The sequence below is a fragment of the Acartia tonsa genome, chromosome 11 (assembly GCF_053477335.1).
Source record: "Acartia tonsa isolate MP-2025a chromosome 11, ASM5347733v1, whole genome shotgun sequence".
NCBI lineage: Eukaryota > Metazoa > Arthropoda > Copepoda > Calanoida > Acartiidae > Acartia > Acartia tonsa.
In genome coordinates this window covers 14,516,679-14,541,962 of record NC_137270.1, presented here as the reverse complement: position 1 = coordinate 14,541,962, position 25,284 = coordinate 14,516,679, and the positions used below count along the sequence as shown (strand labels likewise).

The 25,284-nt window shown below is 31.4% G+C and overlaps 1 protein-coding gene across 2 annotated transcripts in view; it reads right to left on the bottom strand.

Moving 5' to 3' along the window:
- Positions 1 to 16,922: 16,922 nt before the first annotated feature.
- Positions 16,923 to 25,284, bottom strand: part of LOC145332476 (protein turtle-like) — a 79,528-nt gene continuing 71,166 nt past the window's right edge. Inside the window, exons 27-30 of one of the 2 annotated variants that reach the window (XM_080177477.1) lie at positions 24,888 to 24,978; positions 21,960 to 22,059; positions 20,475 to 20,602; positions 16,923 to 18,462 (exon numbers count right to left, since the gene is read on the bottom strand). In XM_080177477.1, the coding sequence (XP_080033603.1) occupies positions 18,372 to 18,462; positions 20,475 to 20,602; positions 21,960 to 22,059; positions 24,888 to 24,978 (410 nt within the window). In that variant the 3' untranslated portion in view covers positions 16,923 to 18,371. The remainder of the gene's footprint in view (positions 18,463 to 20,474; positions 20,603 to 21,959; positions 22,060 to 24,887; positions 24,979 to 25,284) is intronic. The other variant, XM_080177478.1, reaches the window with a different exon arrangement.

Here is a 25,284-nt window from a genome sequence, read left to right as displayed (position 1 = left end):
ACTTTAACAATTTTAACAAAAAGGGTTCGGCGATTTTTTTTATAATTTTTAATTCGTTTTAACATTTTTTAAAAATTTTTACAATTTCTGTCCGCCTTTCTGTCTGTCATTTTGTCTGTCTATTTGTCTGTCTTTATGTCTGTCTTTATGCCTTTTTCTATGTCTCTCTTTCTGTGTAGACATTTCTTAAGTAAAACGTCCTAAAATTTTTCAAAAGTTATTAAATAAAAAAATCTTCCAAATTTAAGGATAAAATCCACCACTGCTGTTAAAAAAGTTGAACAATAAAATCCAATATGGCGATAAAACACACAGGGACGAAATTCAAAACCGAAATTTCTTTCTTGAATAACTTTGTCCACAGGGTGAAATTTAAAAATCCGTCCGACAGTTGTCCCAAAGTCTGTGTTGGCTACCCAACGGCATGGTTTCGAACCCGATACAACCTTGCATTAAAAATATCGACCCTTACCTCACACTTAATAAATGTGATATCACTTGAAAAGTTTTTAGGTGGTTTTACTTAAAAGATGTCGCATTAGGAGGTTTGTCGTTTAGGAGGTTTTTTCTATTTTTCTAAGGAAGCTACTTTTCTTAAGTAAATGCCCGGAAGCTACTTTGTCCGGAAGCTACTTTGTCCTGAAGCTACTTTGTCCGAAGCTACTTTGTCCGAAGCTACTTTGTCGGAAGCTACTTTGTCCAAGATCCATGAGTAACACTCAACAGACAACCAAGGACAGCTAAGAAGTGCCATTCTCTCTCTATAGGTTGTCTGTTGGGTGTTACCCAGTATCAGGATGAGTAACACTCAACAGACAACCAAGGACAACTAAGAAGTGCCATTCTCTCTCTATAGGTTGTCTGTTGGGTGTTACCCAGTATCAGGATGAGTAACACTCAACAGACAACCAACACTGTATATGGAAATCCTAAATGTTGCTCCTGATTGGGCTAAGGCATTCCTCCTACTCTAATAATTGATGTCGCACATATAACATAACAGCAGTAGGCAACAATTGAATTTTCTTCAGTTATGGCGCGGTTGGGACGAGATTCGAACCTATCACGTATGCTGTGCGGGTTTTTGACGTTAGAAGTGAAATTATAAGAAATGCCCAAATTAATTCATGCAACCAAAGGGTTGATTGTCCAGAAATAAATAAAAAAACTGATTATCTTCTTAAATAAGGATCTTGCCCTACTAATGTAAGTATAAAAAGTTCTTTTCTTTAATACAAAATTTAAAATGATGTGTTATGTACAATTTAACATATATATAATTTGTGTATATGTAAATATTTATTACTTTGTAAAATACTTTCTAGAAATATAAGTATAACTGGGTTAAACTTCTCCAGTAAGTTGGTTTATTTCATATTTATATTTTCTAAAGTCACTTTTACATTTATTAGTTTTTTTTTCTGCTCATTTTTTGGGGGTAAGTTTTGATTTAAGTTGCTAACATGTACATCATTAATTGGACAGCTCATTCAGTAGAAGGGGAATGGATGGAGTTAAATAGGTGGATGTTTTACCCAGCTACAAGTTTTACTTTACTAGAGTGCAAGATAATGTGGTGTAAGATCGAAGTAATAATAAATCTATTCTTATTGACAACCGATTAAAAAGAATCATCACTTTAACTCCCGATAGATGCTATATTCAATTTTTGTTAATGGTTAATTTAAGAAAAAATATAAAGTTTTTTTACCTCGATTTCATCTAAAGATAAGGGTTTGTAAAGGATCTATTTGTTACTTGTTAAGAATAAAAATGCTGACTTTCTGGAAATAATTCTTGAGTTGCCACGCTTTCTTCATCCAAAGTATGAAATTAATATGACAATTCTAACATTCCTCAACTTACAATAAAAGTTAAGGACGAACCGATCTAATAAAGAAATTTCCGCTTTTGAAAGATACAAATGCAAGCTTTAAAAGCAGGAAATACAAGAAACAGAACGAAGCAGTTTAAATACTAGTCTAACATTTATGGGGTTTAGTAAATGTTCTCAGTAAAACAATTTATACAACAAGAGTGTTGAAATTAGGAATTGAATATAACTATAACAAACAACCTAATTATGCCCTCATATAATCACTATCCATATTTCTAAAAGGTACTCTATAATTCACTTTGTCTGTCCGTCCATCAGTCAGCCCGTAACACTATGAAAGTAATTTGATTTTGTCTGCTACAAATAAAAAAAGACGTATGAAATTTTCAATGAAGATTCATAAGACATATATGCATTTAAATTATATATATTGTTTGTCTGTCTGTTTGACATATTTAAGCTTCATATGATCATATATGTAAACCTAGTTTTTTAAAGGTTTCGTGATTTTCTTTAGAATATCTGCATATTCTTCGCTATTTATGAATGTTGTCGTTCTTGTTTACAATTTATTTTTTATCCATTAACCCTCCATGAAATTTATGCTTCTGTAATGTTAAATTGAGAAGTTTTTTGGTGGGGAGTATGCTAATTTCTTTCCATTTTGTACAAAAATGAAAATAAATCCAGGTTTTTAAAAGATCTTAACTGATACACATTCAAACACTCAACTACTTTGTTTCTAGGAAAACTTATAATTTTTTCGGAATAGTACAAGGAAATAGCGGCTAAATTGATCATTTCCTTTCCTAAATATTTCTTGTAATTTTAGTATACACTGCTGTAAAATGTAAACAGCTAATTACATAATACATATTTTGCAGTTAGGTGGTTGAAACTTTTTTTTTAAATGAGAAATTTAATGTATGGTTACGGTTTTTTCCTTCTAATAAAGATAATGTTTCTCCACTCGTGGTAATGATATCATCATGGCCGATATGACTAACCTACCAATCCAGTTTTGCCTCTCTTGGTGATGATATCATCTTGGCCGATAAGATTTTTGTAATCTACAATCCATTTGGGCATCGCCTAACCTGACTTTTAAATTGTTTAGCACCCTCTATTCTAAAAAAAAATAATTATAAAAATATTAGGGTGGAATTTTTCATGGACTTATTCTCTCTTAATAACTCTACAATCAAAATCAAAATAATACTTTAATATTTTTTATTAAGGAAAAAGAGTAAAAAAGAAAAGGCAGACATGTAAAGTAATGCAATAATACAGGGATACGCAAATTGAATAAAGATAAACTTCCTACAAAGTCTTTTGAATGAAATTCTGACTTTACTTGGTTAATCTAATATGCAGGAGAGACAAACATGCAGACTATTCTAACTCCATTATCCACTCCCTCCGTGGAAGGAAATACATGACATGCACACCGAATAAAGATAGATTAAGCAATAGAAGGCAAGTAAAAATGTCTAGACCAAAAACAAGGACATAGATATCCATAAGTTTTGTCTCTTAGTGTAAATAGTATTATTAATTAAGGATGGTACCACCACTATCCTTAAACAATCTTATAGGTCTATAAAGCATATAAAGATTTGTTTTCACCTAAAGATAAACATTCCCCGGAAAATATATCCTTTTAATAAAAGAATAATGAAAAATAGTACCTACAAACAAATGTTGTTAAATAAATGGGATCAAAAGCATACCCGGAAAATCCGTTTCCAAAAAGGAATCCACATAGCATCTTTTAGACCTCTAGTTACAATAGAAGCCGAAATTAAATGGATTGGGTATTTCAACCCCCCTCCCCCCACTAAAAACTCCAATCTAAAAAAATCAGCTGATTTAGGGTTAAAGAAGGTTAAAGTGCTCTTATATCGTAGCATATATTTTTACACAAATGAGAGAAGTAGATAGTTGTAAAGACACAATGTATTGTATCAAACAGATAGTTACGCTGCACTGATTAAGATATATCTAAGCAGTTACCAACCAAAGTCAGCATTTTTTCAGATTTTTTTTTTTTACCTTCTTTTACCTTACCTAGCGGATACGCCCCTTGATGCCTCTATGGGCACTTAATTTTAGTTTAAAAATAGGAAAAAATACGTCATTAAATAAAAAAAAGTATTAGATGTTTTGAATAATAGAAGATTTTAATTTGTACAAATCAGGTGATAACTTTCGATTGGTAATACCTTGCAAAGACCTAGAAAAGACTTTGTATACTTCCTTCACTATAATTGCACGACCTTTGTCTGAAAGTCCTAACTCTAACTGGTAAAGAATTATGCCTGTTTGTATTGGTATTAAGTGTTCGAGATGACTGACTACCCTGATAGAGATAATTTAGATATGTCATTGATTGAAATTGTGCACAGATTTTAGTAGAAAATGGCATATTTTTTAAAATTGCGTTCGCATATGAAGTCAGTCGCTTGTATAACTTGAATCCAAAAATAAACTTATGTCCAGTTCACAAACAACGTTTAGAGGTCGACCGATTTATTATGTAGGTCAACCTAGACAAGTAAAACTAAAAAATGCCTTTAGAAAATCAGTCAACCTATAGCTTTTTTAGGTCGACCTATGTCTTTTGTGAACTAGGCTTTAGGTGTTTGTCTGCTAAAGAATCTCTTTTTAAGTTTGATGAATTTCGGTATCAGATGGACTATCTAGATATATTATGTGTATTACTACCCCATATCAATTATGACGTCTCTGATATGATACGGTGAGGTCCAGTCTCGAACTTTAGACCCAACTGACAATAATCGTGCACGTTACTAAATACACTGACTCGTAAGATAAAATATTTAAATTAGTTTTTATATACTCGTAGGCTAGGTGAACTTAGCTTGGAAGTTAGGTACATCTACCTGGAGTTAAATCTTTGATGATTTATAAATAACTTGTTGCTTCACTTCTAGCAAATACAAAGAACCCAGTATTAGTGTCGGACTGATTATGACGTAACAAAAAAATTTGCCAATGAGAGGCCACTATGAATTTTACCATTGGTTAATAATGTCCTCTCATTGGCTAATTTTTTTTGTTACGTCATAATCAGTCCGACACTATTACTGGGTTCAAATACAAAAGATTCAGGAAATTAGCCTAAAACCACCCCACAACATCAGAATAAAGTTGAAAACTATAACTATGTCGGACCAGTAATTTCTGAGATCTAAAGCTTCAGACAAAAAACCTTATTACTTATAATATAGGATACTTGCAAAAAGTTAGGAATAGATAAAGGCAAATATGATAGAAAACTAAATATTTAATAATGCTATTGAGACAGATTAAAGGTGAGAGAGTTATAAGAAAGAGAGAGAGAGAGAGAGAGAGAGAGAGAGAGAGAGAGAGAGAGAGAGAGAGAGAGAGAGAGAGAGAGAGAGAGAGAGAGAGAGAGAGAGAGAGAGAGAGAGAGAGAGGAGAGAGAGAGAGGGAGAGAGAGAGAGGGATAGAGAGAGAGAGAGAGAGAGAGAGAGAGAGAGAGAGAGTGGGAGAGGAAGAGAGCGTAAGGAAGGTTGAAACTTAATCCCTGAATTGAAAATTCAAATTGTTGAAATGCTTTCAAAGTTTATAAGTTTTAGGTTTGGAGGGTAAATAGAGTAAATAGAGTACTCACAGAGGATAAATAGATTAGCATACTACAACTACAAAAGAGGGGAGGAGAGAAACAAAGTAGCCTGTCCTATATTCACAATTTTGAAGTATAAATTAGCCTGTCTTATTTGTGATTTTACGATCCACATTATTAAAAATGAAGGTTTTAGAAGCTGTTTTTTAGACTCAATTTTTAAGGTTGTGGTTTTGCTACTGTTAACATTTTAAACAAATCATCAAAATATTTCTTTAATTAGATAAGGTTTTAAAAGTGAGACTATTGATTTTAAACTCCCTGTAGATAAAAAAGGAAACTTCTCCCTTTTTTTTAAATTCGGTGAAATAAAACTACATAAAGAAAAATGCATAACATTTTGTGTAAAATCAGTCTTTTTGTTATGTTATGAAATAATAAATAATGTAATAAAATGTGACAGGCTAAAAGAAGTCTATTAAGTGTTTTTCGTGAAATTGAATTTTGGGACAGTCTAACCCACAGATAGAGAGATAGAGATGAGCCACGAGAGGTGCTTGTCAATATTGATATTAGCCACACAGAAGCTATATAATATATGTATAATACAATAAAGTTAATATGTGCAATAGATGGTCAATATTGATATTAGCCACACAGAAGCTATATAATATATGTATAATACAATACAGTTAATATGCATAATAGATGGTCAATATTGATATTAACCACACAGAAGCTATATAATATATGTATAATACAATACAGTTAATATGTGTAATAGATGGTTAATATTGATATTAGCCACACTGAAGCTATATAATATCTGTATAATACAATAAAGTTAATATGTATAATAGATGGTCAATATTAATATTAGCCACACTTAAGTTATATAATATATGTATAATACAATAAAGTTAATATGTTAAATAGATGGTCAATATTGATATTAGCCACAAAGAAGCTATACAATATATATATCATACAAAAAAGTTAATAAGTATAATAGATGGTCAATATAAATATTAGCCACACTTAAGTTATATAATATATGTATAATACAATAAAGTTAATATGTGTAATAGATGGTCAATATTAATATTAGCCACACAGAAGCTATATAATATATGTATAATACAATAAAGTTAATATGTGTAATATATGGTTAATATTTATATTAGCCACACAGAAGCTATATAATATATGTATTAAACAATAAAGTTAACATGTGTAATAGATGGTCAATTTGTGATATTAGCCACACAGAAGCTATATAATATATTTATAATACAATAAAGTTAATATGTGTAATAGATGGTTAATATTGATATATTATCCACACAGTAGCTATATAATATATGTATAATACAATAAAGTTAATATGTGTAATAGATTGTCAATTTGTGATATTAGCCACACAGAAGCTATATAATATATTTATAATACAATAAAGTTAATATGTGTAATAGATGGTCAATATTGATATTAGCCACACAGAAGCTATATAATATATTTATAATACAATAAAGTTAATATGTGTAATAGATGGTCAATATTGATATTAGACACACAGAAGCTATAATTCTACAAAATTTTTCTATGTTAGCCTATGAGTAAAAATTTCTTTATTCTTCCATAGATATAAAGGACTATGTACAACTCAGAAACCCTTACTTCCAGGCTGGCCTAAATATTTTTTTATGATTAGGATCACATTATACCAACAAAAAAATTAATTTGATAAAAATTACTAAACCTGTATGTAATTTTAGCTGTTGGTGGGGAAAACACTATAGTCAACACTACAACTGATACCTACCAAACATAACATGTTTATGATTTAAACTTCAACTTTTAGAATATTTTGCCTATTATTGACCCTCTATATGATTATCATAATTTGCATTATCATTTGTTTATGTTTAGCCTCAACCCATATTCTGAACACTGTAGATACATAACATGTATAATGTAACATAGATTTGGCCAAGGTAGAATATATCAACTAAACCTTTAACAAAGTAAGTTTATTACAATTAAAAATTTTAAGTTTTTAGAGTAGAATCTTGATTTTTAAACTTTCTTTTAAATACCATTTATGTTTATGGCAAGGCATAATATCTGAGACTTGAAATCACTTCACTTAGGATACCTGAATTATACTGTGTTAAAATTTACTAGATATTAATTTATTTTAAAAAGTTTTTTCATACAATGTAATTATCATTTGTCCCGATAAAATGTTTGAATAGAAAAGGATTAAAAAATACTTTACTAGGATTTTTTGATCCAACATGGTAAAATCTGTGGATTCTCTAATATATAAATAGGCCTAATATACATATACTCATCTAAATACACATATTTATAATTCAATTGCTGTGTACAACATGAGCATTTGACAACAGGCTGGCCTACCCATACCCTGTGTCCAGAACAGGCAAGCCAGTTAAGGTAATTAATGATTATAGTTTCTACATGAAAGGAAAAGCAGGCCTAGATTAATTCTCTTTTATGTCCTAGATATTTTACATATTATGCTTTAAGTATAAAGCAATATATATATAAAGTACACTAGGTTTTTAAATCAACAAACCAAAAGCATTTATGAGGAAAAATATAAAATAACAACACCATAAAGGTAGTATTTTTTATGATTATTTATCTATGATAATAAATTGTTTAACATTATTCATGGTACCCTTCTTTTTTTTAGCAGGCAAAAGTTGAGACAATTTTGATAGCAAAATAAAATACCCCATTTTGATTGTTTCAAACAAACATTTTAAATTAAAGTTTAACATACACATTATTAATAACTTATTCATATTATGTGCATCTGTTTAATGATAATATAAAACCAACAGAAAATTCTGTTCTATATCATAAAAATGTGTCCTCTGCTAATATATATGCAGTACAGAGTGGTAGTGCTAGAAAATGAAAGTAGTACAGTTTTATTGCAGTCAATCACATCTAGGCAACATCACACGGTGGTAAAAAGTAATATGTAAAACTGGAACCAGGGTTTACATTGAAACAATTAAAATGTCTATAACTATGATTAAAATTATTTAGTGCATTTGATCAGTATAAAGTTTTTTAACCTACAAGAGATCACTACCTAAGAAAGGTATTGAAAGTATGAACTAATTTCATCTTCTAGATTGATTTTAGAGAATATTTTCACTCAGACCCTTTCAAGCATCTTATTTTCAAGTTAATTTAACTGTTTCAAAGTTTTTCTTCTCAAAAAAAAAAATGCTCTTAAAATAGTTCTGCATATAGAGTACTAACATATATTAGTCTGATAGAACCGATTTTCTGAGGCAATCTTTTATAACCTAAAATATTTAATTTGTATTGATTCTCTATTTTTTTCTTAACTCTAATGAAAACTTTAGATAACTATTGTCATTTCAAATTTTATTATAAAAATCTACAAAATATTCTATTGTACTGTAGAAGTAGAATAGATACATAGATTTAGATGGTCAAACTGGCCTTATGATCCAGTAAACTTGAAAAGAAAGACGAACTCCTTTGCTTATTTTTTGTTTTATGTCATTGATTCCTATTAAACTAGCAATGAAAATTTGACGATGTAATTTCCCGAAATCTTACTTTATTCTAATAAATTTAACTATTCATAGCTGACTTAAATTGTTTTGTCATCAGCTAAACTACCTATATGATTTTACAAAGCAAAGCTTTATCCTATAAAAAGCGAATGTGTTAGTTGACTAAATATGCGGACGAAATAAAAAAAATTACCCTTTCGTAACAATAACTATACACTTTATAACCAATAATATGGACGGATTGATCCGCCACTGTTTTCCTATAGGCTGATTCAGAGATTATGTATCTAGATTATAATATCCATTAGAAGTAGGAAGAGTGTAAATTATTCAAAAGTTTGACAATGTATTGGGCGAATTTGTTAGGTTGATTGAAACAGTTCTAAATGAAGCAGAGTGCCTCTCAGTTCCTTGAAAGAGTTCCATAATTAGAATGGACAGTATATCGAGTTCCAAATATCCACTGCTTAATCGTATTATAAAAAAGAAGTAAGTGTATTTTTGTATATAGCTTAAGATTTCAATAATTGAGATATCTATTTTATGACAGATCTTATATTTAAGCTTTTCGATAGTTGTTGCCTATTTTTTGCTCTCATACTCTTTGAGTATAGGGACGTAGCTACTAATACATATACAATAAAATTCTTGACTTCTCCTGGGGTATTGCTTCTGGTTCTAGAACTCTCCTCTCACCTTGAAACAACTCTGCGTCTTAATTGGGGTGTTAAGCATCCATTCGCCCTATAGACAACCATCCTTTTGATTGCACAACCTTTGTGTTTCCTAACTGTGCATGGTAATAAGTTGGGCCTGTTTATGAGCCAAGACATTACCCCTACTCTAACAATTTATGTCGCGCACCTGAAGACGCAGCAGTTGGAACTATTTATAATGTTTTTCGTTATGACGCGGTGCTAGGCCGAGATTAGAGCCTATCACCTCCCCGAAGACTTCGCGGTTTTTTATACAATAAAGTTACTAAAAATCATATTGTCATGATAACCCATGTGGCATGTACCTTAAATACTTCTAAATTATTAGGACAACTCTATATGTTCCTGGTAGTCTTTACCTTATCTAATATTCATACAAGATTCTGTAAGAAGGGAGCCAATCTATAATTCTCTTTCATCTATAACTCTTCGATATTCAATGAAAAATATAATGATTTCAATTTAGATCTTAGTCAAACTTTTTGTGTTTTGTCTATTTCCAATTTTTAAAACGTAAAGATTTTTTAATTGCCATTTATAGTTTATCATGACCTACAAGCACCTATTCTATAAAAAGCTTTGTTCATCTGTCGGGATGTGTTTTTTTGTCAATGTTATATACTTTGATATAGATAAATTATAACATTTCCAATAAAGATTTATCTACATAGAGTTGAGTTTATCGGACTTAATTTCAACAAGGCTGACAACATCCATAAAGCGAAGCTCTGAAATGGAAGGACAACGAACATTAACACTTGTAGATTGTCAGAACTGAATTATCAGAATATTAATGCATCATTACAAACAATATTGTAAGTAAATTTGTTGCAAAACTGCATAAATAGATTATACTGTTTACGGACTTACTTACATTTTTGGGACTTGTACCGCTTAAAACATTGTACCTTGTTGTAATAGGAATCAGTTTTTTAAAATTCAGAAGAATCGGATTATTTTAACATACAAAAGTTTGTTGTCAAAAAGTTAAAAATCGACATGTTTAAAATGAACGTACGGACATTCTGGTCTTGATAGAGTTGCTATGCTTTCTAAATTCTACCTAACTACTACAGGAATCATCATACAAAGTTTGGAATCGATAGGACAATTCTTACCTGTTTAAATTGATGAAAAGAGCTAACTGTCACGGACGGACGGACCGACCATAATTATAGAAAAGCTTCGCTTTTAAAAATTGGATCCTCGTTGTTAATTTGTCAAGTGTGAAGTAATTCCAGGGATTTAAAGGCATAAGACCATGGGCGATTAATTAATGTACACCTCAATGAGATACACAAAATTACCCTTTCTCCAATTAGTGGTGAAACGTTTTGACACTCAACTTAATGAACAAATCAATCAAAATTCAATAAAAGTCCCCAAAGTTGTTGAGTCAACGATTAAGAACGTTATTAAAAAACTTTGGGGACTAATGTAATAAACAGCACTATGTCCCCTCCCTCCATGATTAAAGCCAAACTGTAAAATGTGGTATTGAATGGTTAGGCAGCTGAACATTGTTATTGTTACCAGACAAGATGTAAAACAGAAATTAATATCTATGTAAAATGTCAATTATTTTATTGACAAAAACTGTTTTACATGATTCATATGAATGTTAGCCTATTATTAAAAGCGAAGCTTTTCTATAATTAGGGTCGGTCCGTCTGTACGTCCTTACGTCCGTACGCCCGTCCGTCCGTAACGGATAGCTTTTTTCTTTAATTTAGGCATGTTAGAATTGTCCTATCGATTTCAAATTTTGCATGGTGATTCCTTTAGTTGTTAGGTACGATTTAGAAAGCGTAGCAACTCTATAATCATTACCAAAATGTTCGTACGTCCATTTTAAACATGTTGATTTTAATACTTTTGTGACAACAAATTTTTATATGAACTAATCATCTGATTGATCTGATTTTTAGTATATTGATTCCTGGGACAACAGAGTATAATGTAATAAGCGAAGCAACTCTATAATCAATTCCTAGAAATGTAAGTATGTCCATAAACATTATCCTGAATCAAGCAGTTTTTTTTCAACAAATTTACTTACAATTTTGCTTTGACCCTTATACATTTACATTATGATTATTCAGTTCTGACACTATATAAGTGTTAATGTCCGTTTGTCCTACTGTTTCAGTGCTTTGCTTTTATGGATGTTGTCATCCTTGTTACTACGCAACTTAGGGTAATATTTGTCTTCAATAGTTGCCGAAAAATTAATTCGCTTACAGAAAAAGAGATTTTTTTTTTAGCGGCCCAGTGTAAGTTTAGAATGGAGTGGTTATTAAAAACACATATAAACCTTTTTAAAAGCGAAGCTTTTCCATAATTAGGGTCGGTCCGTCCGTCCGTCCGTACGTCCGTCCGTCCGAGATAGATAGCTTTTATTCGTTAATTTAGGCAGGTAAGAATTATCCTATCGATTTCAAATTTTGCATGATGATTCCTGTAGTAGTTAGGTACGATTTAGAAAGCGTAGCAACTCTATAATCATTACCAGAATGTCCGTACGTCCATTTTAAACATGTTGATTTTTCTACTTTTTTAACAACAAATTTTTATGTGATCTAGTTATCCGTTTGATCTGATTTTTTGTATATTGATTCATGGGACAACGAAGAACAATAGTATAAGCAAAGCAACTCTATAATCAAGTCCTAAAAATGTAAGTATGTCCAGAAACATTATCCTGTATCAAGCAGTTTTTGAACAAATTTACTTACAATTTTGCTTTGACTCTTTCGATACTTTTATATTCTGATTATTCAGTTCAGACACTATACTAGTGTTAATGTCCGTTTGTCCTACCGTTTTAGTGCTTTGCTTTTATGGATGTTGTCATCCTTGTTTTCTTCTAACTTTACTATACTCCCAAAATTAGAATTTTAAATTTAAATCTAAAACTTTTGAAAGAAAATATACCTTAAGAACGGAAATAATTAATTGGGGGTAAGATTACTTTACTGCCCATTGTTCTGTCCCTGTATTCCCCACGTAATATGTGCAGAAAAGATAGGGCATGAAAGCATCCAGACGATAAATTGATTTTATTGACATTATTTCATCAACAAATATCCAAAGTTTCTTTGTAATTTACTTTTTATGTCATTGCCTCGAGAGTCAGGAATCATAAGGGATAGCACAATGAATGATAAATGGATATACATCCCAAATGATGATAAACAACATTACTCCTGTTTCAAATTAGATTTTAAAAATTGATTTAAATTATTGGTTAAAAAGTTTGGATATTACTAGAAATGCAACCAAACAATTAAAATTCAATAAAAATACTATATGATTTTAAGCTAAATGATAAGCGAGTATGGTAATAAAAACTTTGGGTACCAGCGTAGTTTTCAGTTTAATTTCCTCTCCCTCCCTGCTCTAGAGTACACTCAACTTACAAGGGAGAGAGGGACGAGTCTCCTTATGTAAAAAAAGAAACTGGCTGTCTTTGTGTGTGTGTGTGTGTGTGTATGTAGCAAAGGATCTCGCAAACCACTTAACCGATAAGGTTCTCCTTCACAGTAGAGCTGCTTAGAGGTAGGTTGTACCTTACATTGAATAAACCTACCGGTGCTAAACTTTGTTTTAGCTTTTTATCATGGAGGTAGTACAGTTGGAACCCCCCGCCCCCCCCCCCCTTGTTACAACATTTTTTTAAAAATAGGTAATGGAGATTGCATTCCCTCGAATTGCCAATCGAGCTCTGAAACAAATTCAAATAATCTTTCTATCCTATGCCAAAACCCCTACGGGGAACTCAAATTCTGAGTTGCCTATAACTGCGGTGCCCTAGCCCTGCGGTACTACCCTGTATCTAATATTTTCTAGTCTAACCTGAAGTAAAATACTAAACATAAAAACGACAAAATAACCCCTCCACCTTATTTGCCATTAAGTTAAAATAAGAGAGGGTGGGGGGGGGGGGGGGGGTGGCGAGTATTTACTCGACAATGCTTTTTAAGGGAAATTTCCATCTAGTCTACGAAGAAGAGAGACGTATAAAAGAAAAACACAGTTTCTAAGAATTAAGTTAATTCTTTTACATGCGAACAACGACAAAAATTAAAATGTAAAGAAGCTACAAATTCCACCAATAAAACATAAAAAATGAGCATTTAATATTTATTTATAATAATTTACAATTTACGAAAGTATATTGATCATATCATTATTTACAGTTAACAGCAGCGGTAGATTCTTAAAATATAGAATCGGAGAATCCAACTATCGCATTAAATTTTTTTGTAGATTTTTTTCAAATTTTACTAAACAAATTAACTAAAATTTAGGACTTTTGATACAATGTTTGAAGGTTTTTTTTGTAATGCGATCGATTTTTAATTCTACATAATTTTAAGAACCTACTACAAAATATAGAATAGTAGTAATAAAGGTTAAACTAACAAAAAACATTTCAATCAGAAAATATATTCTACATTTATTTTTCATTAGGAAATAAAAATTATTTTTTACAAACTGAATTTTATCTTATACGTTGTATAGCTGAAATATATCTATTTAAGTTAAAAAAAATCTATTATTATGGTCATCGAATTCATTTAAAACGACCATACTCCCCCCCCCCCCCCTTACCAAACCAAAATAAGGATGTTTACGAGCCCTCCAGAATATCTTTAGAAATTAAGAAATTGCTATTGAAAGATATTTTTTTAAAATTCTGGTATATTTTTGTAAGAATTTCAAAGGAAAAACTATTTTGTTATTAAAAAAATCATATTTCTAACTAATTTATTAATTCATTTTGTAAAATATATTGAAAATGCACGAAATGTTATTTTGACTAAAATAAAAAAAAATTGTTAGAAATTTTATTAGTTTTTTTTTTGAATAGTTTACAATCTTATAAAACGTATTTTTTTATGTAGAATTTTGCCGAATTCAAATTTTGTACTGAAAAGTGAATAAATTGTATAGAGATATATTATTGCATTTAGACTCGACAGGAATACAGTCATAAGACAACAGAATATATATAAGATTTAGTTTTATTTCGTGGCAACGCCTCTTAAGGGGCATTTTGTCGTATTTTCACAATACTTTTTGTTGGGTTATTTTAGATTAGGTGATTGCCTTGCTGGGTTAGGCAATTGGCCCTGTAGGGTTAGAGCCCTCCGCAGGGGCTATAAATAGAAGAAAAGGTACTAAGAAAAAATGACATAACACGTAACTTCGTTTCCTTTACATGACCCGAAAATCCGTATGTTAAAGTTGCGTTTGTCTCCCTATTTGTCTCTCGGTGTGTACCTAAGGATATCAATAACTGCTTAACTGATATGGGTCTTTTTTTTAAAGCGAAGCTTTTCTATAATTAGGGTCGGTCCGTCCGTACGTTTATGTTTACGTTAAGATAGCTTTTTTCGTCAATTAGGGCATGTTAGAATTGTCCTATCGATTTCAAATTTTGCATGGTGATTCCTTTAGTAGTTAGGTACGATTTAGAAAGCATAGTAACTCTATAATCATTACCAAAATTTCCGTACGTCCATTTTAAACATGTTGACTTTTTTTACTTTTTTAACAACAAATTTTTATGTGATTTAATCATCCGATTGATCTGATTTTCGGTATATTGATTCCTGGGACAACAAAGTATAATGTTATAAGCGAAGCAACTCTATACTCAAGTCCTAAATATGTAAGTATGTCCATAAACATTATCCTGTATAAAGCAGTTTTTCAACAAATTTACTTACAATTTTGCTTCGACTCTTATACATTTATATTCTGATTACTCAGTTCTGACACTATATAATTGTTTATGTCCGTTTGTCCTACCGTTTCAGTGCTTCGCTTTTATGGATGTTGTCATCCTTGTTACAATAAGGCTTTTCAAAGGTCCTGGAAAGATATAAAACTATTTTGAGGTAAGTGTATCACCTATCCAATTTTTTTTTCTTTTAAAACTAAAATTGAAAAGTGGTTTTAAGGCGATTTTCCCCACACACCCACCTAAAGTACTCCTAGAGACCTTTAGGGGCATAGTCACTGGTTGTAAATAAATTATTAATTATAATTGCTTCTGAAATCCTAGGCTTAATTAATACTTAATTCTGTCGCTCACATCCTAACTAAAGAGTAGCTTCCTATTATGAATGAGATTGAATAACTATGAGAATGAATTTGTTATCCATTGGCTTATCCCTGTATTCCAAGGTCTAACCAAGTATATATCTCTAGATTTTAAACCAATAAATTTTCTGGTTTTCTACATCTTTGAAAAAAAATAGCTAAAAACTGATAATTCAATTCAAATTTGTTTTAGGAATTTTTTTCTATTTTCTGTGAATTTAATTACATAATAATATTATCAAGCTATTAAAATTAAATTTTTTAATGTATTTAAACTTATAATTGGTTAAGAATAATATTTTCAAAAAAAAATCTACAGAGTGTTTCTAAAAAAAAATCTGGCAAAATTATTAAAGAGTAATATAACCCGATACTCATGGTATCAAGAAAAATAGTATAAAAGTTCACGTATATCTTCTTAAAATAGGTAGATTTTCTCTTTTTTCTCTTTTGAACTTTACAAATAAAGATTCTGTAGATTTTTTCTATTTTATAAATGCCAAAATAATTATAAATGAATTAAAACTTTTAAGTACTCGAATAAATGAGAAACTAAAATTATCTTTCTACTAAAAAAAATCAAAAATTACCTCTAAAATTTTAGTTTTATTTAGACTATTTTTAAAACTATTCTAGTTTTGTCTTTATTTTTTACAAATTTAGCTGTGCATTTAGACCTTTTTATTCGCTTGATAACCCTAGGTTCCAATTTTCTTCAAAGGCTTAAAAGTTTCGCTTAATTTGTAATAATTTAGATAAAAGTAATATATGTATTTAATATGGTTTATAATATTATTAAAAGAAAAATATATCACAGCTTTATCACCACATTACAACGGACATAAAAACATTTAATACCAACAAATAATTTAGGATTTTTTTCTTGAAAATTATCAAAATTTATTTTGGGTTATAAAACATTTAGTTATTAATTAAATTTTTAGTAGCAAAGCAACTTTAAAGGTTACTTTGGTCGGTCTATTTCTCTGTCAGATTTAAATGGCATCTTATGAAAATGAGTGCCTTCCACTTTCCTCTATCATAACCATTACTTTTTACCCTCCCCACTCCATGCAAAATATTGAACTTACCCCTTCACCTTTGAAATACCTATTTACTAAAGGAATAATACAATGGCCGATAAATTGATGTACATCCTCAATGATGAATCACAAAATTACCCCTTCTGTAGATTAAAATTAAAACGTTTGAACACTCAACTTTATGACCCAATTAATCACAATTCAGTAAAAGTCCCCAAAGTTGTTAAGCCAAAGAATAAGAGAACGTTATTGTAAAACTTTGGGGACTAGTGTAATAAATAGCCCATTGTCCCCTCTTTCTTTGATTTTCTTACTTTCTTAAAAAGGTTCCAGGTTTTATTTATAAAACAAAATGGTTTTATTCTTAAAACTATGCCAGACATAACATGCATTTATATTTAATGTTTTTCTCGAAAATAATACATTTTTTTGCAAAAAGCACTTTACTGCTGCTAGATAAAAATACGCTTATTTTTGCAATTTAAATATATACATACATGTTGTTTTAAGTAGCGAATCTGAAATATAATGACAAAAGTCTGTATGTGTGTAAATAGTGTTTTGTGGAAAATTTTATTTTCTTAGCTAATATTTAATATAAATGCCATGAAACACATGTGCTTCCCAGGAAGGGAGCAGACACTAGTCCCCAAAGTTTTTTAATGACGTTTTCTTATTCTTTAGCTTAACAACTTTGGGGACTTTTTATTGTTTAATTCATTAAGTTGAGTGTCCAAACTTTTCAACCGCTAATTGTTATCTAAAGAAATTTGTGATTTTGTGGATCATCATTGGGGATGTATATATATTTATCGGCTTATGTCTTACCCCTTTAGATCCCTGTATTACTCTTATATAATTATTTAGTTTATTACTATTAATGTTGCCATCATTGTTTTATTATTTTCTGTGCATTTATATAACATCAAGTTTTAAAACCCAGTCTAAGGAATATGAATAAATAAAATAGTTTTTGTTATTTAAATATTCAACTTGTTAAATTTAGTGGCATTTTGTGAAACAGTAGCAATGTTTTTTAAATAAAATACTTTTTTACTTAATTTTTTTATTCTTTGTGTGCTTATTTTTTACTTCCCATTGATTATTTTCTTTCTTTGTTTCTAAAAGTGATCTTGCCCTTATCAAGCTAAAGAAGTGTTTTACAGATAAACCAACCAAACCATAGGACCCTTAGAAAATTTTTGCAACATAAATTACAAAAAAAAAACATTACATAGTGGTACAGTCAAAATTGAATCATGAGCATATATTGTATACTTATAGAAAGATATAATTTTTAATTTGTTTTTAATTAATAATTTGATAATGATACTTTGATATAAAACATTATTAACTTTTGTAGGTAATGTATGATAAAGTTTCAAAACTTTTATCATAGATCAGCTGATTTTTATGACACTTTTTCCGCATGACATTTTCCCCCGATGCCTCGAAGGGACAAAAGTTTTTTTACACAATACTCTCAACATGAGATGAATTAGATTTCTTTCTATCTAGATTTGTTCTATGCTGAGGAGATCTACTGCTAAACGTTACAGACCTAAAACAAGTATAATTATATGTAAGATGCACTAATAAAAACTTTAGGGGTCGGCTCATTATTTACGAAAAAAAAATTTTTCTGCATGAGGTCTCAGATTTTGATGAAAACTTCCAGTCCCCTTCATTTGGTCATAAAACTAAGGGCTGGGTGATTTTTAACCTTTTTAATCCATTTAAAGTCCGATTTTTCGCGCATTTTCTCACTGTGGTGTTTTCACAATGAAAAAAGGCATTTTTTCATGATTTTCAAGTTTAAAATTTTTACATTAATTTTCAACTTACATACATGTTTTATATATTAAATTAATCCCCCAGATTGGTACAATATAGAATTTGTCTTTAAAATCACAAAAATCATGAATTACAGGGTGTCCCAAGAAAAATATCAAAACATGTTTTTTAAACTTTTGACACTGTGAGGAAACGAATTTTGCCCATTTTTTGCCTTGAGAGTGAATATCATCCATTTTAGAACACATATGAAGTAAATTTGGCGTGGGCACTCCAAATTTGGACACCTGAGAAATTTTTGAAACACCCTGTAAAAGTGATTTTTGCGTCTGTAGAGCTAAAAATTGGTCCAAATTGATTATTTTTTTCAAATTAGCATACAAAGTATCTAAGTATGTTCGGCCATAGTGTTTTCTGACCAGATTACAATTTTTATATTTTTTGGACACCCTGTATTTTCAAAAAAATGAGAAAATTTTTTTTGTTTTTTTTAAATTTTTTTTCTTTTTTAAAGTTACCTAAAACAGTCATATAGATACAGATCAATTTGGACCAATTTTTAGCTCTACAGACGCAAAAATCACTTTTACAGGGTGTTTCAAAAATTTCTCAGGTGTCCAAATTTGGTTAAAAATCACCCAGCCCTTAGTTTTATGACCAAATGAAGGGGACTGGAAGTTTTTATCAAAATCTGAGACCTCATGCAGAAAAATGTTTTTTTTTCGTAAATAATGTGCCGGGTGTAATACAGAAAAAAAGGGGCGTGTAATTTTTTAGTTATGGGGCACGATACACCCCTCTATATAATCAACTCAAAAACCCCCTTTTGGCCGTCATTGTGAGTGTTATTGGACCCTACTATTTAATATGTTTGTCTTTGTAGGCAATGCTTAAATTAAAGTCATAAAATATAGGTATGAACGCTGGAAAATGTCATGCATGACGTCAAAAATACGTCTAAATCCATCTCTTTTTTAGGGACTTCCTTTTCCACTTCTCCTCTCATCCCTCCCTTTTAGACGTATTTTTATTGCGTCAAACATGACACTGTCTTTGATATCTTTGAATAAATACCCCAAACAATTTGAATGTTATGTTTAAATTAATTAATACTAGGTAATGACTTTTAGCATAATTTCTTAACAAAAATCTCTTTAATACATCAAACCAATTAATCCCATTAACTGAGTAAAATACTAGTTGCAAAAAATAACAACTATCCTCTAATTACTAAAAATCAAATTACTACAATTTTTCTGTCTTATTTCTCACTCTGAACATGAAAAACAAATTTAATTGCCGATTGAGGATCACTGATTTAATGTCAAAATTAATGAAGATTTGGAAAAGCGAAGTTTTTCTGTAATTAGGGTATTCCGTCCATCAGTTAGTTATATTTTAATTAAAGGTAGACAAGGGTTACTTCGTCTGATGTTTTACCAAGTTTGATTCTTCATTGCGAATTACTTTTTATTATCGAAATTATTACACCGTAAGTTGCTTTGTCTGTCACAGACTAGGTGAGAATTTGATTTTCAGTAGGGCATCGAAACCGCTTAATATTCGCTGGGTTAGAACCGATTTCTAGCCATACTGAAAAATAATGTATGCCAACGTATTACATAAAATTTTTAATGCATATTAAAATAAAATTAATACCAGTTTTGATAGCCCTAGGCTTCGGTCCCTCAAGGCTGAAGAACTTGGTTTTAATCTTATAATTTTTCATTTCAATACCCGCGGAAAGCTGTCTATAATACAATGATAAACTTGACTTACCTCTGGCCCGAAGGTTTGCTGGAAGGCTCTTTTCTGGGGAGGGTGAAGAAAGAATCCGGGGGCGGGAGTGGGGGCCCTGAAGCCCACTCGGGGGGAGGAGGTAACTCTGTACACGTTAAATCATCTACCTGTAACAAGAAATCATTACATAAAAGTAACAGGATGTGCGTCCTGTGTGTTTGTACTAAAGGATCTCGCTACTGCTGGTCTGTTATGGTTCTTCTTCCAATGTGGCTTCTAATATGTTCAATGAAAGAAGTTGAATGGTACCTTAAATTAACCTCCCAAGAGAATTCATTTAAAGACAAAAAACAGTCTCGAGTGCCCCTAGAGGCCTATATGTGCGTATATGCTAGTAAGTTAGAAAAGTTTTGCTTAAAGATCTATTACTCTTTATAAACTGAAAATTTTAGACGATTTATCAAGAAAAGTTTAGCAAATTTTCTAATTAAAATAGTATTCTTTTATAAAAAAAAATTTCATAAAAGTTAAATTTCGTTCAATTAAATTCTTGATACACTAAAATTAAAAGCAAATCTATGATTTTGAAACACTTATAAAATTTGTATAAGCGAAGCTTCAAGCTAGTGATTAACTTACTTACTATATCATTCTGTCCGTGCGGTTTATAGGTGAATGGACTTAAGATATGAAAATTCTTTCGAATACGTTTTTCTATTTGGTCTATTTTTTATTTATCAAGCACTAAATTATATTTGAAATAATTCGAAAGAGAGGCATAACCTCTGCAGTGGGGTCATAATAATGTTAGGTATATTCAAGTACCTTATAAAACATAACCTAACCTTACATAAAGTATGAAAGAAACAAGAGAAAAACTTAATTGAAATAATGCGCTTCACTACTTGCGGATAATGTTATCTACAATATATTTTAGTACTTTTGAAGGTACTCTTAACTGTAACTGTAGAACTTGATTTATAGCAAATTCCAAATATGTTATTATGATTAAATATAAGGAATAATTTGAGACAGTTTGACTTGTCCAAAGTGTTTGATATAACAATTTCTTTATAGGAAATACAAAACATTCTTTTGGGACTAGGGTGGCCCTTTCGAAGGGGTATGTTAACCATGTAAAGCACGTCCTTGTTAGATTAACCCTATTGCTATTATTATTTATTTCCCAGCGGCTACGCCCCCAGAGAGCTCTAGTACCACTTGGGTAATAAGATTGGGGGTAAGGTTCACTTTCACTTTTAGTTTTAAAATGACAAAAAAAAACAAGAGTAGGTCCCCATATAGGGTTGATTTCTTGTTATTGTGGTGGTACCCGGGCCTCCCCCCTCAAAAAAAATATCCAAAATTACTGCTTCAGTAAATTATGACGTATTTGAACACTATAACTTTGGAACCAAATAATAGAAATTCAATAAGCAAAGAATAAGATACCGTAGTTATAAAACTTTGGCTACTATGTAAATTAAAGTCCAATGTCCCTTCCCTGTAAAAATATAAACTTACCAACAAGCTGCCATGTCGTTTAGGAACAGGTGGAGGCGGAGGGGGCAAGGAATGGAGGGTTAATACCCCTGCAGAACCCCGGTTAGGTAAGCTCAGAGTTCTAAAAAACATTATTTTATTTAGAGAAATTTTTGATATCCTTAAAAACGCAGCTTAATGAAAGACCATTGATAGGCCAATAGACAGAAGCTCAAAGTGTCCGAAAAAATGAGCCGTGTTACGTCAATAGATCCATCTCTTTTTAAGGAGTTTCCTTTCTCACTTATCCTCTCATCTTTCATTTTTATGACGCCACACGGCTCATTTTTTGGCACTTTTAGAGCTTCCAATAGACAGGCTAAATGACCAATGGCCGGCCAGTATACATTTTAATTGACCAATGGCAGGCCAGTATGACATTTTTTATGGGCACCATAAAAAGCTTAAGACAAGACAGATAAAGGAATAAAATAAGAGTAAGAATTTATTTATTATTCAACATTATTAAAAGCGAAGCTTTTCTATAATTAGGGTCGGTCCGTACGTCTGTCCGTCCGTCCGTCTGAGATAGATAGCTTTTATTAGTTAATTTATGCACGTTAGAATTGTCCTATCGATTTCAAACTTTGCATGGTGATTCCTGTGGTAGTACAATTTAGAAAGCGTAGCAACTCTTTAATTATTACCAGAATGTCCGTAAGTCCATTTTAAACAAGTTGAGTTTTCTACTTTTTAAAAAACAAATTTTTATGTGATGTAATTATCCATTTTATCTGATTTTTGGTATATTGATTCCTGGGACAACAAAGAACAATATTTAAGCGAAGCAACTCTATAATCAAGTCCTAAAATGTAAGTATGTCCATAAACAAGCAGTTTTCAATGTCAATATTCGTTTGTCATACCATTTCAGTGCTTCGCTTTTATGGATGTTGTCATCCTTGTTTAAAAATTCGAAATAATTCACAAACTCACTAATAACATCATACCTAATGGTCATAGGAATCAATATAAAAAAATCAGGTGAATTGAATGATTGTATTATTTATTAAAATCAAAAATGGTCATGTTAAAGATGGACATACAGACTTTCTGGTAATGATTAAAGAGTTGCTACGCTTTCTAATTTGTGCTTAATTTATGAAGACATTATCGTTATTGAAAAGTTTAATAGCAATAGGACATGCCTATGATATCGGTTATGGACGGACCTAGTGAATGACCTTACTACTAGAGAAGATATGCTTTCAATTCATATCCAACTATAAAACGAAACAGTAACAGTAAGTCATAGACTTGCTTTAATTTATCAAAATAATAAAATCTTCAAATCAATTTTAGATAACAATCAAAGCTGCTAAAATATTTATAAAGTCACAATTGGCATTCATTAAAATTTTGCAAATATAAAATATCTAAACTCTTTTAAATTTTCTTTTTTTAAAATTTATACTCTGATTAATTTAAAATTTTAAATTGCGATTAAATTTTGTTAATTACATAAATGTTTTGAGAAGGAAATTTATGATTATGTGCTGTACATTATATGAGAACTAGCAGCATCGCCCCTAGCCTCTAGGGGCTTTGCCCTAAGAAGTAATTAAAATTTTTTTTTTTTTAAAAATGAGTACTACTGATACTTCCCTATAACAAAAAAAATGGGGGGAAAAAAAGAAGAAAAAAATTGGGGGTGATTTTAAATTTTTTTTTTTTGGGGGGGGTGGGGGTGTCCCACCCCCCAAGAAAATATCTTAAAACCACCACAGGAACAGTAGGTATATACCCTATAAAGAGTAGAATCCGATCGGTTCAGTGGTTACCGAGATCTTAAGGGACGGACGGACAGACAGACGGATAGACATCAATCTACTTTGTGTTATAGATATAGGGTGCGCCACATATCTAGGGACTTTTTCTAAATTGTAAACAAATGAACATAAAATCGTCAATTTTAAAGATTTTATTAAATTTTAAAAACTGGGGAGCAAATTATGTATATGACTATTAGATCATTGAATAAAATCGCCGCCAGCATCAATCACCGCCTCTACCCGCCTCCTCAACCGCCGGCAGGCCAAGGTCAGAATGTAACTGTCCAAGCTGGCGAAGTTCTCCTTGATAGTGGCAATGAGGGAGGTCTTTATGGTATGGGTACGTCTATTGGTGCATGCTTCAAAGTAGCCCAAGGTCCAAAAGTCCATTGAATTAAGATCGGGCTGCTGGGAGGCCCCATTTACTTAGGAATGTGAGTAACCGCAGGATCCAAATTCACCCAACTTTCAAGCTACCCTTTGACACGGAGGCTCTTATTTGGACCACAGTTGAGCTAGAACGACGTTCTATACCTTTTTGGAAATGGCAGGAAGATTCATCTAGGGTTGTCAGCGCAATTTATAGTCTAAAATGAGTTTTAAGTTTCATATGGGTCTCTGACGTCGAGAAACGAGAAATTTTCACGATTTTACACAATTTTTGACGTTTTTGACATCTTTAAATCTGCCACGTTTCACTTTGCCGGAGTACTAAAGCCAAGCCATCTTAGATAAAGAGCTGTAGTCTTTTCTAGTGTCTTGCTTATGTATCTAACAGTATCCCCAGCAAGTTGCATAACTCTAGCTCATCTACAGATGGGCTGAGGTCCGATTTAGTGGGCCCTAGTTGAGAATCCAGATTATACCACCGGCGCACCTCGAATCTGCCTTGTTGAACATAAGCGCGGCCAGCTCGGAGTACGAGCCCATCTTCGCCCAAAGATTTTTTGTGCTAAAAGGTCATTACCTAAGCTTTTTATAGTGGGGTCAAACGTCCTGATTGGTCAAGTATTTTTGACGCTATGGCCGTTTTTAAAAAGTCCCTAGATATGTGGCGCACCCTGTATATCGCGGATCTAAAGGGATACAACAATGGGCGTACTTAACACGCATTCCCAATGATGATTAACAAAATTACCTGGAATTACTGGAGGTAAGTGAGGGTGAGGTTATGGTGGTTCTGGAACTGTAGATTGACCTGCCTGGCGCTACGAAATCTCCATCCCCTACTTAGAAACACACAATTAACTCATTTTAAGCTCAAATTTTAGGACGAACCCCAAACTGTCCCACTTTGAGAAAGACGATTCCAGTGACGTCATATACGTTTAGGGAAGGGGGGAAGAAAATCTCTTCCCTTTTCTCCCATCTCTTTTGAAGAGATTTTCTTCCCCCTTCCCTTTTTCTTTCCCGAAACGTAAATGACGTCACTGGAATCGTCTTTCTCAAAGTGGGACAGTTTGGGGTTCGTCAATTTTAGCCTTGGATAGACTATAAAGGACACGGGATACACCACGAGATCTTTTAATGTATCA